Source organism: Apteryx rowi, unplaced genomic scaffold (assembly GCF_003343035.1).
Source record: "Apteryx rowi isolate R43461 unplaced genomic scaffold, aptRow1 scaffold_0, whole genome shotgun sequence".
NCBI classification, from domain to species: Eukaryota; Metazoa; Chordata; class Aves; order Apterygiformes; family Apterygidae; genus Apteryx; species Apteryx rowi.
The window spans coordinates 11,147,354-11,161,560 of NW_020447195.1; the positions used below are offsets into that span (position 1 = coordinate 11,147,354).

A 14,207-nucleotide genomic window follows, 5' to 3' on the forward strand; every position below is an offset into this window, starting at 1 on the left:
TCCCCTTGGGTAGGTAGAGATGTATTTTGCTTTCTTATAAAAATGTATGCTTAAATATGCTGGTGGGAGACAGGGATTTGGCTCCTAATGCGCTGGCTGTGATCCAGCGTGAGTGATATTTGTTATCTGAGATGTCAGTAAAATAGCAGGGAAAAGAGATGCCTCTGACTCAGTTGCACTGTGGCTTATTAACTAAGTTCTGACTCAGCCTGTGAAATTCATCTTTTTTAGATTAACCCCCGTTGAACAAGACCGAGCTGAAGATAACACGTTTTTAACAATGTTGTGATCAGCTTTGCAGGTGCTGGTGCAGAGACAGTAATGCAGATTTAATGCTTCCAGTAGCTGTTGGTAAGCTGGGAGAAGAGCGAGGAGAGGCTTCTCTTTCCAGTGCCGCTGCTCTGTGTTAGGTTAGACTTGGAGGCTGTGTTTGGTATGACTAGAGGGACCTGTCTGAGAAGAGTCGAGTGATTAGAGCAGAGGTGCAAAACAAGTGGTTAGCGGGAAGGGTGGCCGTGACATCCCTTTTTGACATCCGCTGTGTGCTTCTGCACTCTGAAGCGGATTTCTCCGTCTGCATTTGCTTGCCAAGTGCTTTTAACTGTGCCTGGCTGCATGTTGTGTGTACCACTACCTTGGGAACTGTACCATTCCCACACAGCCAGCAGTGAGTAACCGAGCTCCTACTGCTGTTAATGTAGGAGTAATTTTTGATTTGTGATACCAAGACTGCTGGGATCTATGGGCTATAAAGGGTCTGTGAAGGTGACTAAGAAAAGCAAGTTTCTTGTCACAAGGCTAAGACATGGTGTGTGGGCTCTGCATTGCCATGAGAGATCTCCCGGGAGTCCACAGGCTGAAAGAAGTTGATAATTACAGATCTTGCTTAATAGCAGATGGAAAATATATCCCCCACTTTCCTATCCTAAGTGACATGGCTAGGTCAGCGCCAGCTTCTTGCCCCCATTAAGGAGAGGACAAAGCAAAGGGACGGGGTTTCGCACAGCCCTCGGCAGGAATACCAGGTGCCCAGTCCCGGCACCCTGAACTGCCTTGTGAGCCAGCGGGCAGAGAGGGGCTTTGCCGGGGGTGACCCAGAGCAGGCATCTCCCTGCCCCTGCTGCCTCTCCCCGGCTGCTCCGGCTGCCTTCGTGGCCCTCTCTGGGCTTTGCACTTTTGTTCTTTGCAGTTGGTGATCATCGGTGCTGAGGCAGGAGTCCTGGGTTGGCTCAAGCGTGTTCCTGGGGTAGTTTAGAGCTCAGGTGAACACGTTCTCCTCCACACCCCTAGCATCCCAGCGTGGCAGCAGCCCTGGGATGGGGATGAAGCACTGGACCCAGTGTGACATTTGAAGAGCACTGGATTTCTCTCTCCACTTGGCTCCAGAAAGCTTTGGAGCTGCTGCCCTGGAGTGCAAGCAGTGCTGTGAGCCCTGCCAGGTTTCCTGCCTGCGTGGGCAGGGTCTGGCCAGGCTCCTCCCCCAGGGCTGGTCATTTCTCCTCTGTCAGCTCTCCCTGGGGTCTTGGAGATGTTGCATCTTACTTCCCTTGTCAAATTTTGGTCTAGCTCTGATCAGTGCCTGCGGTGCTCTCTCTGACAAACCAGATGACTTCTTTCGCACTCTGGGCCAGGAAGCCTCCGCTTCCCTGCCACGTGCCTGTGAAGGATGCTGTCGTGTCCGCARGGATGCTTCCAGGCGGTCAAGAAGATGCTGAGCTGCCCAGGTTAACCCAAGAGGGAGCTCTCCCGCAGAGGAGAGTGGTCCACAGCGAGGTAAGATCAGTGTCCGAGGGTGCTGCTTTCTCGCACGCGCAAATGCATTTCACACRTGCACACTAACCCTTGCGAGTGCGCACACCCACGCAGAGCCTAACCGGATCGAACAGCCACAGGCTGTGGGGGTGTTTCCAAGTGTTTATGACTCAAGCTTGAGAACACATTGTTTAAAGGAAGGCTCTGCGTTTTTGTTGTTGTTGCTGACTTTCAAGTGAAATGGGCAGAGACGTGCAGAGCTCTGTCCTGCCTGCTGAGAACATAAAGGGAACAAAAGCTGCCACAAAACCCTGCAGTCGAGAGAAATGTCTTTGTAATTTTAGAAACAGAGCTGCTGTGGAAACAATATGTTGTATGAGTAAGTGCTCCACAGTGGTGGTGCAACCCTAATGCTTCAGCCATCCCTGCGGGACAAGGTTGATCTGCCCTTTGAAATACAAGGGACCTGCCTCACTGCGCGCAGGAAAAGGCAGAAGGTAAACTGAGAGCACAGGCTGAGAGAAACGAGCAGCCTGCTGAAGTTACCTAGCAGGGGAGATGCAGGTGCTCTTCTCCCCTGTGTTTACAAGGCGGGACTTGCCCCCTGATCCTGGGCTCTGCAGCCTGGTGGGCGCAGCAGCGTCAGTGCTTTCTCTGCGGCGTGGGCTGCGAAGGAGTGATTGCTAATCACTGCATGAGGGAAAGGCACTTGGTGCCTTTTGGAAGGCTGCTATTTGGGACTGCGCCTGTGTTTTTGGAGGCTGCTTCCTGGTACCGTTACAAGGAAGGTCTGAATTCCCTCAAGGATGGCTGTCAGCTTGAGCGATGTTAGCAGCACGGCGAGCCGTCTTTAGTCTGAACAGGCTGGGGAGCCTGCAGGTTGCCCTTTCACCCCACGAGAGTGGAAGTGGCAATGAAGTAATCCTTAACTTGATTTCTCTACTATCCTCTCTCTTGATGGGATCCTGCAGCCTGTTGCTCAACCTCTTGCACAGCTACCTCTGCACCAAATGTTCATATCTTGTCACTCTGTGCTCTTCTGCAAAACTTCTCCTGTAGGAGCCTGAAGCCTTTTATAGCCATGTCTGGACAAGACCTGCCACTTGGGATGGCCATTTGCACTGCATGAGTGGAGCCTTGCCACATGTTTTCAGAAAGGGCTGTGTATTTTGGGGTGCAGGACAGTAACCTGCCTGCAGCTCTCTGGGCTGCATTGGAGCTGGAGCTGCTCAGTGACTTGGCAAAGCAGGAACATGGTGTAAGCCAGGAACCTGAGTCCCTTATGAGCAGCTTAGTCCCAGTACATTAACCAAGGCAGCCTGTGGTGAGATGGGAGGTGAGCTTTGGTCTCCAGTTCTGCACTGSAACTCCACCAACGCTCTTCCTATTGCAACTGAATGGCCTCTAATGACGGTCTGCTCACTGGAGAGCTAGCTACCAGGCCAAGTCAATGCACCCTGTTCAGCCAAGTGCCAATGAAAATCAGAGCCTCGACTGGCCATCTGTTTTCTATGTAGTCAAATTCTGTATTTTACTGTATATTCTTGCTCTCGGATGGTGCAGAGGTGTATCATGCTAGACAGCAAGTTCATTTTGCGGCTGGGAGCATGTCAGCCCTGTAGGTTGCCTCTGGGAACTTGCCAGATATTTGAGGCTTGATAGAGTATTTACTAACCTAACCACATCCAGTTAAAATAGAGGCTTTGCCATCAGCCCCTTTCCTGTGCACTGAAACGTTCCTTGTGCTTTCTCTGTTGCTCTGTAGAAATCCCCTGGATTCTGGCCTTTGCAATCTGTCTATGCTTGAACTGCCCTTGTTACAGTCACTTTAAGCCTGATACAATTTGTACTTTTTAATACTAAAAACATGAACCACAGGACTGTGGTTCAACAACAGAGGAGGAACATGTCAGAAYAGCTCAGCAGATAGCTCTGTGTTTGGAATTGGATGTGTATCTCATTTCTGTTAGTGACCTGTGACCTCATGCAAACATCCCTCCAAGGAGAATCAAGGTGGAACACAAGAGATGTGTCCCTGATAATGAGCACTGGCCAGAAATAAGCAGACAAGGCAGAAGCCCACTGAGCAGCATTTGCCTTGGAGCTGTGGGTGGTCAAGGACTGAATGTGTGCTGGTGGGCTGGAGTGAGGAGAGATGCTGTAAGTGTGCCCAACTCCTAGGAGCCGTTCTTCAAGATGACCTGAAGGCTTATGAAGAATACAAAATTCTGCAGAGCAGGACCTCACCAGCCAGGCTGCAGGCCTAAGGGCAGGTTATGTGCTAGATTCATGTCACACTGATCCACCGAGTTTACCAGCAGATGGGGGAGCACCCCACGGCACCCCGACTGCCATGTCCATCTTGCTTGTGGGAATTAGGTGGAGTCATGTCCAGCCAAAGGAAAGGAATGTGTGTCTGGACAGGAGAGAGACATGATTCAGGGTTTAAATTGGTCTCAGAAAACCCGGCAGATGAGACGAGCAAAGACTGGAGGTTAACTGTCAGCCAGGGATTTGTATCTGTTCTCAGACCAGCTTGTTCCTTGGTGTCTCAGTTCCAGGAGGAGCCAGGACTGCCGCTCTGCAGAAAGGTTTGCTATGCTATTGGGGGCATTCCCTACCAGATGACAGGAAACGCCCTTGGGTTTTTCTTCCAAATCTTCCTTCTGGATGTTGTGCAGGTGAGTAGCCATGTGAGATGGGGTTAATCTGCAAAGGGGCTTAGCATGAACTGGGCAGACTGGAGCAAGGGTGGAGTGTGATGGGTGGCCAGAGCCCTTGGAAATGCTCATCAGAATTAGGCGCTAAAACTGGAACAACTGGATTGYTGGTGGGCATACAGGAAATGTTTCCAGGCCATTTCAAGGCTTAGAGTGGTCCCCAGGGGAAGCAGCTGAAATATTGGCTAGAGCAAGCTGCATCGTGCTGACTGCTCACAGCTTTTCGCCAGGACTTCTTTCCCTCTAGAGCTGTGGTTTCCGTTTCCCCCCGCAGCTGGAGCCATTCCATGCCTCTTTGATCCTTTTCCTTGGAAGAGCCTGGGATGCAGTTACTGACCCTGCTATTGGCTTCCTAGTCAGCAAGAGCCCAAGGAGAAAATTTGGCAAGCTGGTCCCATGGTGAGTGTCCAGGCTGGAGCCTCAGGAGGGTCTGTGTTGGGCTTGAATTCTTTCAGTGTTAGCACAAGGAGACAGTTGGGATGCCTTTTAATGTAGCCTTGCAGCGGGGTCCATATGTCAYGGTAATGAAAGAGGAGGAGAGTATTTCAAACTTGTGCACTTGTTGTTTCCTTGAGTCCTTACAGTTCCGGGGCTGTGGGGTTTGGTGCTCCATGACTGCTGCCTGGTGGCTCATGCAGATTTTGGCAGTCAGCTGTGTCAGGACCTTTCCACTAGTCTCTAACCACGGGCAAATCTTGTACTTAGAGGGTTACTGCTGCCCACAAGGCTCTGCTGCAGGGCTAGGACTTTAAGTATTTAAATAAGAGAATAAGCAATTTTGGAYAATTTAGACATTCATTTTTGTCTCAACATTTGTGTTTAACCCCCACCTCCAGCCTGACAGATGAGCACTCACTTGAGCAAATCTCCTTCCTCTTGCAGACCTTGATCTTGCAGTAGCTGAGCTATGGTTTGGAGGTCGGGAGAAGGAGCCATGCTGGGTAGCTCAGGTTCCGCAATGAGAAACCTGACCTCCTTATCTGAGGGTCATATCTGACCAGCTCTGCTTCCTCTCCAGGATTGCATGCTCCACACCGTTTGGGGTGCTCTTCTACTGCATGATGTGGTCCATCCTCCCAGATACCACCTCCGTCTCCCTGACGTTCCTGTGGTACCTGTTCACGTACAGCTTCTTCCAAACTTGCATGACTGTAAGGAACGTGGTGCCTGGGGCTGACTGTACTACACATCATCCTCTCCCATGAGGAACAGGRGCACAGTCAGCTGGGGAGTCCCAGGGGCCTGGAGCTGGGTCTGGGGGAGCTCTGGCTGGGGAGGAGAAAGCAGGATGCGAGTTCTCCCTGCCGCAGACCATCCCAGCAGGGGATGGAGAGATGAAATGCCATTTTAATGCTGGGATTCGGGTGGGCTGCCTGTAAGTGGTGATGTGAACCTCTCCATCACTGGTTTGTGAGAAAAAAACAAATTGCRGAAGAGGGCGAAAAGCTGCCTGTGTGCAGGGGTGTTATGAAAGGCAGCATTATCTTCCATATTTTGGAATGAGGGGGTCATAACAGCCAAAGCAGGGAAGCAGCAGCCAGAGGTGTGTTTGAACTGTGCTCTTCCCCAGTGCTACCACGTGCCGTACTCTTCCCTGACAATGTTCCTGGGAGGAACCCAGAGAGATCGTGATTTAGCCACTGCCTACAGTAAGTGACTGTGTCCCTACAGCCCCAGGGCTGCCTGCATTCCCACAAGACCCTCCCTGGAGGAGACGGGAATAAGTTCCTCTGGCTTTGAACAGGCTAAAGTTGCACACTGAATCTCACCCAACAGAGCATGAACAAATCTGTTTGGGGTCCATATGTCATTGCAGTGAAAGAGGAGGCTGGATGGGGTGAGCCAGGAATATGAGACCAGTGGCGGCTTCTGCAAAGAATTCACCTGCAGAAGCATTTATTAATGTGGATGCTACCTAGGGGACCCAGAACCCAGACTTATTGGCTCCAAACACTAGAGCGTTTGCTGCTGGAGCCAGGGGAGAAGAATCAAAGCAGGTAGAAATAGCAGGTCTTATCTTCTTCTGGGGCAGCTCTGGATGTTGGTGCCTCCAATCCCATACCCAAAGCTGGTCTCTTATCCTTCCTGAGGGATGTCTCTCTGTGGCCAGAAAGTGGGACTGAAGTCTCTCTTGGTTGTCCTGGCAGGAATGGGGATGGAGGTGTTCAGCACACTCCTTGGAGCAGGAATTCAGGGGCAGATTGTGGGCAGTTACCATACCCATATGATGAACAGCTGTTACATGTTAAATGGGACCCTGCCCAACACCAGCTCCTCCAGCCTCTCAGACTCTCTGGAGAACACGGTAAGGGCTGGCCCATCTGCTGCTCTCTGCTGCACCCTGAAGCTCAGGGGCAGGTGCTGCTGACCATGCTCTTAGCTGTGCGTGTGGTACCTGCATTGTGATTTTGCACTCTTTATTGTCTTCCAGCGCAAGGCCTATACATTTGCATCCCTGGTCCTGGGCTCAATCTATTGCCTGTCCTGTCTGATTCTCATCTTTGGAGTAAGGGAACAGCCTGGTAAGGTCCATTTTGATGCAATTTGGATGATGCCCAGTGGCGGTGGATGGCGAGGGTGGGCTTGTAGGGGTAGGCACGAGGCAGAGGGAGCTAGGCACCTGCAGGTTGGATGACTCTGTGTGGGGCACAGAGACACAGCACCTGCTTGGATACCAAGACTCCTGGCTCTCTGGGAATAGCTGTCAGCTTTGCGTCCTCCTCAGTTTGTGCTGGCAGCATCTTGCTCCAGGAGAGGACTGGAGAGATGTTCATGAGAAAGGAAGTTCCGGGCTGAGAGCTCCTGCTAGGAGATGGCAGTCTGGGGCAAGGTTTGCAGCTCACCGCTCCACTATGCCGAGTGGGTCTTGCAAACACACAGCCTGCAGAGCAATTAGCGTAGCCTGCTACAGTGGCCAGCATGAGTGCGCAGTGCAAAGAGGTAGAATGGCAGTTGTGTCTGCACTGAGGTGTCAGACTCAAATAGCCCCTCGCTCAGCTGAGTTGCACCTGAGACATAACGGTGCTATCCCCCTGTACCTCCCACACCCATCTTGTTTGTTCCGGCAGCTCCGGTGCCAACCCTGCTGTTTCTCTTCTCAGGGCCCCTCAGCCCCCTGGGGAAGGTTGGGCTGCCCTTCAGTAGCTGCCTGAAGATGATCATGAAACACAAGCCCTACACCCAGCTGCTGTGTGGCTTCCTCTTTGCATCTGTGGCCTTCCAGGTGCGAGACCTGCCTGGGCAGGCGCAGAGCTTGGGAGATGCGATGCTCCAGGCAGGTTCTCCAGTGATAGACAGTGAACTCGGGACCCCAGCCATGAATGTCTCCATGTTTCCTTCCCAGATTGTACAGGGGATCTTTGCCATCTTCTGTACTTATGCTGCAAGTCTGGCCGGGGAGTTCCATCATTTGGTGCTTATCATGTTGGTAAGTGAGCCCAAGAGAGACTTTCTGGCCCTGCTGTCCCTGCCTGCTTTGGCAGATCCCTGGATTACCTCATCCCTCCAGGATGGTGGCAGCTCAGCCACACTTGGGGCACTGGATCTCATGGAGTCAGCACTGCTCCTTCTTCCTGTCAGCAAGGACGTCATCCAGGCAAATACTGGTGGAAACTGGAAGGCCTTGCTGAGATTCCCCTCTGGTTCTCTTCTCAGGTCACAGCTTCCCTCTCTATTCCATTTTGGCAATGGCTTTTGGGGAAATTTGGGAAGAAAATGGCTGTGTCCTCAGGCCTAGTGGTGAGTTTGCCCTTGGTCGTGGCTATGGAACAAGAAGCCCTGTGGGCATTCATTCCTCCCTTCCAGCCAGCTCTGAGACAGGTGGCCCTGAGCACAGTGTCCTCTATCCTGTAAGTGAACAGGAATAGGGCGGTAGCTGATTGCAGCTCTGCATTTCCATATGTCTGGCCACTGCTCTTATCAGTGACCATGGCTTTGCAGAGCTTTGCAGTAAGGTGTGGGGAGGCTGAGGGCCTGTCCCTGGGATGGTGGATGAGTGAGGATGTTTGCAATATCACCCAACCTGGCTTACGCTCTCAGACTCCATGGCTGCTGGGTCTTGTGAGCAGTGCATGATCAGATGCTGTCCTAATGCACTGATGTCATGTGCACTCACAACTTCATCCTGCAGCCTCTTTCCTGCTCCAGGATCTTGCACGTTCAATGCAGGCGACGTGAGTTCTGCCAGCCAGCTCGGTGTGGGGAGAGAAGTAAGGGCCAGGGTACCACGCTTGGAATGAGCCTGCTCATCAAACACATTTGAGCTGCTGCCTGGCTCTGCAAGTCAGCAAGAAAGTCCCATTTGGCTTTTTTGCAGCATTAGGTACTCAAATCCCTTTGCAGATCTGCCTCAAGGTTGCCTTCCTCACAGACATTTGGAGCAGCCATAGCAGATGAAGCTTTCCAGTTTAACCACTCGGCCCCATTGCCCTCTATAACAGACCTTTCTTTACGCATGAGGAAGACTTGCTTCCAGTATCTGCTTGCTGTCTGTCCAGGGCATTCAGGCTGCACTGCACTGGGGAAGGAAGCAGCCCCTATGCCACAAATTGGCTGTTCAGACCTTCCCTTGAGCCCCAGAACATAATGTCCAGGGTCCACATGCTGATGGGGGGTCTCTAGCCTGGCCCCTCTGTCTGAGCAGGGCGATGCAGGGAGGCTGGGCAGGAGATGTGAGGTTTTAGCCGTTGTCTGTGAGTGTGTGGGGAGGGGGAGCCTAGCCTTTGGTACACCAGGCCAGTGCAAGATGCCTGCGAGCAGCAGAAAGGGCCCGTATGCTCTTCTCTCTCCTCTCCCTCCCCCAGATAATCATCCCAGCCCTGGTAGCGATCACCCAGGTGACACACAACTTCCTGGCCTTCATCTTCCTGATGATGGTGGCGGGCTGCAGCATGGCTGTGCTCTATCTGTTACCGTGGTGAGTCCCCCTGGAGCATCATTCAGTCTGCATTCAGGGCTCCCCTCAGCAGTGGGATGCTGTGCAAAATGCTGTTTTTCTTCTGCCTTTCCCAAAGTAGCTGCCGCACCCTGTCTGTGAGACATTCTCTGCCCTGATTGCCCAAGGCAAAGGACACATGCTAAACAGTCTCCAGAGTGGGGGTCTACAAGGGGTTTCTGCCTTTTTCTGCTGGTTGGAGAGGCATGGGAGTGGCTGTAGCTGAGTTTGGCCAGTGCTGGGGTGGGTTTCATGAATGCTTCTGTGGGGCTGTCTGTCCCCAGGTCCATGCTGCCGGATGCGGTGGATGATTTCAGGCTGAGGAACCCCAGCTGCCTGAACCTGGAGGCTCTCTTCTACTCATTTTATGTCTTCTTCAACAAGTTTGCAGGTGGTCTTGCTGTGGGGATATCGACACTGAGTTTACAGTAAGCCCTAAATGCTACCCTCCCTATTTTGTCAGACCAGCATGGATCTTTTCTACTGCTCCTTTCTGGGTTATCTGATGAGAGATACTGGAATGGGTTGCAGGGATATCCAAATTTGTCTTTCCAACATCTACTGAGAGCAAGAGGAGGAGGAGGGAATGGGAGTTCTCCAGAGTTGGGCCTCTAATTCCAGCCTCTAGAGGAGAGCGACAGAGGTGCCCGCTTGCCTTTTTGCAGTGGCTTAGTGGGGCTGGGGGAAGTGTGACCATTGTCCACGATTTAAAGCCTTCCAGTGTTCCCCACTGGGGATCCCTAGGCTCACGGCAGTGCCTTTCAACTGCGTTCCTCTTTAGTTTTGCAGGTTACCATGCTGGAGACTGCACACACAACCCCTCCGTCATCCTTACCCTACAGCTGCTCATGGCCCCAGTCCCAATAAGTCTGCTGCTCATTGCTATAATCATCTTCTCCATCTACCCCATCAACGAGAAGAGGAGGAAACAGATGAGAATGGAGATGGAGGCAATCGGGTAAATTTGAGCTCCCTGAAGGAGCCAGGTCTCCTCTTATTTGGTCTGGGTGTCTGCACTGCAACTAGCCCAACGCAGAAACGCTGTACAGGGAGGTACTGCATGTGTCCAGTCCAGCTCCCTGTGCTTGGGCTATGATCCTCTCCAGAGGCACATTTTCTAAGGGCTTGAGGGAGTTTTGGGGACTGCAGACTTCACATGGGATCTCACGAGTGCTCGTGTTCCTTTTACCAGGCATCACGTACAGCATGGCAACACAGAGTAAAAGAAGCACTGAACTGGGTGAGTTCCTTTGGGAAGAACCCAGACTTGCTGTGTGCTGTCAGGATGTGCTTCCGTCATGGAAAGTCCCTGTTTCCTGTTATTTCCTGTTTCCGTGTTCCAAAGGCCTGTTTGTATCCCGGATCCCCTCCCTCTCCTGGCAGGCATGCACAGGTCGGAGAGGGGGTCCTGTGCAGCCCCAGCCCTGCCGCCTCACTAGAGAGCTGCCTTCTCCAGGACTTGGCCTCCCTGGTCTTTTGGCAGGTCCTGACAGATCGGGGCAAGGCAGATCTGTGCTCCTCTTTCGGGAGAGACTGCAATGCAGGGGAGGAAGGGGCCCAAACAAGCCTCAGTGCAGTGCTCTCAAACAAGATAGGATGTGGAGGTGTCACTTAGTCATGTGGGAAAACTTTTGCATGAAGTATGCTGGGATTGTTTTTGAGGGAAACAATGGCCGCTTTGCCAGTCTTTTGGAAAAGTATTGCCTAGATAGTGTGTGTCTTTGTGCTTACACAGTCCTTTCACAGGGGAAGGTTTAGAATTTCTTTGAAGGGTGAAGTTCGAGCCAGCAGTATAAAAGAAAAGCATGTGCAGAAATGATCACAGCTGGCAGTACTGAAGTGAAAGAAAGCTAGCTATGTCTCTCTGCCTTGGTCTTGTTAGCTGAGTAACTTATGGGAAATTAGTTTCTCAGTAGAAGAGTTTGCAGGACTGGACTGAGCTGCCTCAGCTCAGGCAGTCAGGGGGATTTCTGGCAGTTTGTCCTGATTTTGCTATGTCAGGAGGTTATGGCAGAAGCGTCAAATGAATTTCAGGAACAGTCAAGTTGCTTTTAAATCATAGCCCGTAGCTAGATCTACCACATCAGCATCTTGTGAAAGCTTCCCAGCCCCCCCACATCTCTCCTGGCAACAGTGAGGGGGCAGCAGGGGGAAGATAGGAGAAATAAGCCAGCTTGTTGCTAGTAGCACTGAGCTGTGTTCAGCCCTGTGCAGAGGCAAAGAGTGAGGCTGGTTATTTTTAGGGCTAGAGCTGTATCTGACCGTTGGTTGACCTTGCAGCACTACAGTCTGGTGCACATTGGCAGGATCTGAGCAAATTACTCCCCAGTTGTGCACTAACTTAATTTGAAACCCTCAGCCTTGTGATGCCATTTTAAGAAGAAGGGGGAAGATCATGTTCTAGAGCTGTGTCAGGGTGTCTGCAGGATCATCGCATCAGTCCAGATTGAGTGATTTCTTAGAAGCACAGAGGGCTTCCCTTTTTTTGCCAGGGCATAAAGGATGTTCCTTGGGAGTGCCCAACTAAGCCTGTGGTCGGGTGCTGCCATGCACTGCCCTGTGCCACTGCGTGTTGCTTTCAGCCTTGCTTCCTGTGGATTTATGAACGAGCAAGTGCCTTTGAACATCGAGAAAACGCTCTGATAGCTCGGAGTTTAAAGTCCTACAGAAGGCATGAATTATGTTCAAAGGCACGTGCTCTTTGGGACAGAGGAGTGGACTTCCTCTGGAGCTCCTACTGCATATGCCATGAATGGGCCACAGACCACTCCGGAGTGGGACCTGCCCCACTGCAGAGCAGGAAAGTGCTGCCGGCGTTTGTGGTGTCTTCCAGCCCTGCTACTACCCACAGTGGTACTTTTGTATACCAAAAAATGTCCCATATATTTCTTACACTATTAAATCTGAATATTCACACTTTTCCCTTTTGGCATTTATTTTGCGAGTTCTGCCAGCAAATGATCCAGAGAGTAAGAAGAAGTGACTGTAGAATTTGTTTGTTCTGAGGCTGTTTTACCTTCTCCGGAGTTTGGATACCGGAATCTGACCTGAGACCTTTTCTGGTTCTGAACCAGCTGGACACTGAGCAGTGAGGGGAGATCAAACCTAGTTGAGTTTCTCTCCCTTGTCAGAGTATTGGTTTTGCCAGAGGCTGGTCGTTGGTGTGGCGTTGCTTGCTGATAAGATGAGCAGGTTCTACTAGGGAGTTAAAAAAAAAGAAAAGAAAAGAAAAAGGAAAGAAAAAAATTGCCACCCAGGGTGAGAGCTTAGTGCCTCATGAGCACTCCTGTGCCAGTGTGACATAGGGTCTAGTATGTGTATAAATAAGAGTGGTATTTTCCCCTTCCAGCTCCCTGTTCATTACTGGCACTTGTGGGGAAGGCAGACTCAATTCGTTCGCAAAGATAACATTAATGAGAAGAGATGAAAGTATGCCTGTTTTTTTCCCCCTTTTTTTTCCCTCTTGACTCTGGGATGGCACTCTGACGACAGGGGTCTGTTTGAGGAAAATCAAGTACCATGGGCAGGCAGAAACTATGGCTTGCAGGTTTTATGTAAAAAAAACAATGCTACAGAGTAAAGCAGAAAAAAAAAGTGGTATTTCAGTATTTAAAAAATGCAGGCAAAGAATAGGAGCAATTAAATCTTGCTTCATCCCATTATCTGTTATTTTAAGAGTCTCCTCTTGTGTCCCATTTTAATGCACTTGCTGAAAATACTGGCTTTTTATTAGTCTCTTGGCTGTCCTTGTAACTTCTCTATTCCCTTGTGGACATTCAAATTCATCTACTTCAAGTAAGGAAATAGGACACTTTGATGCAAAAATTTTGTGCTTGAAAAGATCTTTTTGGATTAAAAAATAACAGAAAAGTAGTTGCTCTTGTTCCAGGAAGAAAGTCCTTTTGAATGTGGAATTGTTCAAACCTGCATCTCTTCTGGGAATCGCAACTTCCAAGAAACCTGCCCTGGTAAATTGTGGCAGGTGTTAACCTTCACCAGCATGGTGAGGAGCAGTAATGGGGGCAGAGCTAATATAGATCTATTAGACAACATCACGTGTGCCTGACACTTTTGATTGAGGCAGAGCCTATTCTTGGGAACTGTGAAGAAAATTAGAGAGCGAAGCTGCGGCTGAGCAGCTGTCCTGGGGCAGCCCCATTTCTGCCTGGGGTGAGGCAATGGCTCTCTTCAGCCCGTGGTGGATAAACGGGCAAAGCCCTTGGTTTCTGCCAAGGGGAGGCTGCAGCAGGCCAAGGCCGGAGGGTGCGGAGGGGAGGCCGGGGCAGGGCGGAGGCGGGATGATGCTGTGGCCGAGAGGGTCCCCTCGGGCCGCAGCACGCCGGTGGCGGCACAGGGGCCTTGCGGCAGTGCCCGGCGAGCTCGGGGGCCGGTGCTGGACCCCCCGCGCTCTCGTTGCTTGTGCCCGACATAGCCCCAGTACGGCGCAGGGCTGCGGCGGGCGCGGGAAGCCCGCGCCGGGTCTCCACGGCAACCGAGCGGTGCCAAGATGGCGGCTCGGGGCGGGCAGGAAGGAGGCGGAGGGAGCGCGGAAGATGGCGGCGGCCGGCGGCCGAGGGCGGGGCGCGTCTAGGCGGCGCGGCGGGCGGGCTCTATGGCGGCGCGGCGGGGCCGAGGCTGCGCACACGTGGCCCCTCCTCCGTCGGCTGCGGGCGCTGCGGGAGCGCGAGCGGCACCGGGAGCGGCGGCGGCGGCGGCATGGGCGTGCATGTGGAGACCATCGCCCCCGGCGACGGTGAGAGCGGCCCCTGCTCCCCCCCCCCTCCCCTTCCTTCCCCCGGCGG

General features: G+C 52.0%; 2 protein-coding genes across 18 annotated transcripts in view; both read left to right on the forward strand.

The window, feature by feature from the left end:
- Positions 1 to 13,319, forward strand: LOC112963971 (sodium-dependent lysophosphatidylcholine symporter 1-like). 17 transcript variants are annotated; one of them, XM_026061793.1, is made up of 13 exons: positions 2,656 to 4,433; positions 4,747 to 4,871; positions 5,491 to 5,623; positions 6,043 to 6,121; positions 6,620 to 6,777; positions 6,904 to 6,994; positions 7,574 to 7,899; positions 8,127 to 8,210; positions 9,275 to 9,387; positions 9,690 to 9,833; positions 10,187 to 10,363; positions 10,598 to 10,645; positions 13,295 to 13,319. In XM_026061793.1, the coding sequence occupies exons 1-12, from the start codon at positions 4,074 to 4,076 to the stop codon at positions 10,626 to 10,628; spliced, it is 1,821 nt and encodes a 606-aa protein (XP_025917578.1). In that variant the 5' UTR covers positions 2,656 to 4,073; the 3' UTR covers positions 10,629 to 10,645; positions 13,295 to 13,319. The 17 variants fall into 17 exon arrangements, 15 of the variants coding, with proteins under 15 accessions (XP_025917820.1, XP_025917578.1, XP_025917995.1 ...); XM_026062210.1 differs by lacking the exon at positions 13,295 to 13,319 and having other exon boundaries at positions 7,574 to 7,695; positions 7,816 to 7,899; positions 10,598 to 10,713; XR_003252945.1 differs by lacking the exons at positions 10,598 to 10,645; positions 13,295 to 13,319 and adding an exon at positions 9,937 to 10,048 and having other exon boundaries at positions 10,187 to 10,258.
- Positions 13,320 to 13,583: 264 nt separating this feature from the next.
- FKBP1A (FK506 binding protein 1A) overlaps positions 13,584 to 14,207 on the forward strand; it is a 13,893-nt gene continuing 13,269 nt past the window's right edge. The window contains exons 1-2 of the mRNA XM_026056447.1: positions 13,584 to 13,668; positions 13,997 to 14,167. Coding sequence (XP_025912232.1) covers positions 13,584 to 13,668; positions 13,997 to 14,167 — 256 coding nt within the window. The remainder of the gene's footprint in view (positions 13,669 to 13,996; positions 14,168 to 14,207) is intronic.

Bases quoted from the DNA above. Each gene is read 5' to 3' on its own strand.
- LOC112963971 (XM_026061552.1), top strand. From the start codon at position 4,074: ATGGGGGAGCACCCCACGGCACCCCGACTGCCATGTCCATCTTGCTTG. The intron at 6,122-6,619 runs GTAAGTGACTGT...TTGTCCTGGCAG, and splicing joins TGATTTAGCCACTGCCTACA to GAATGGGGATGGAGGTGTTC. The intron at 10,364-10,597 runs GTAAATTTGAGC...TCCTTTTACCAG, and splicing joins ATGGAGATGGAGGCAATCGG to GCATCACGTACAGCATGGCA.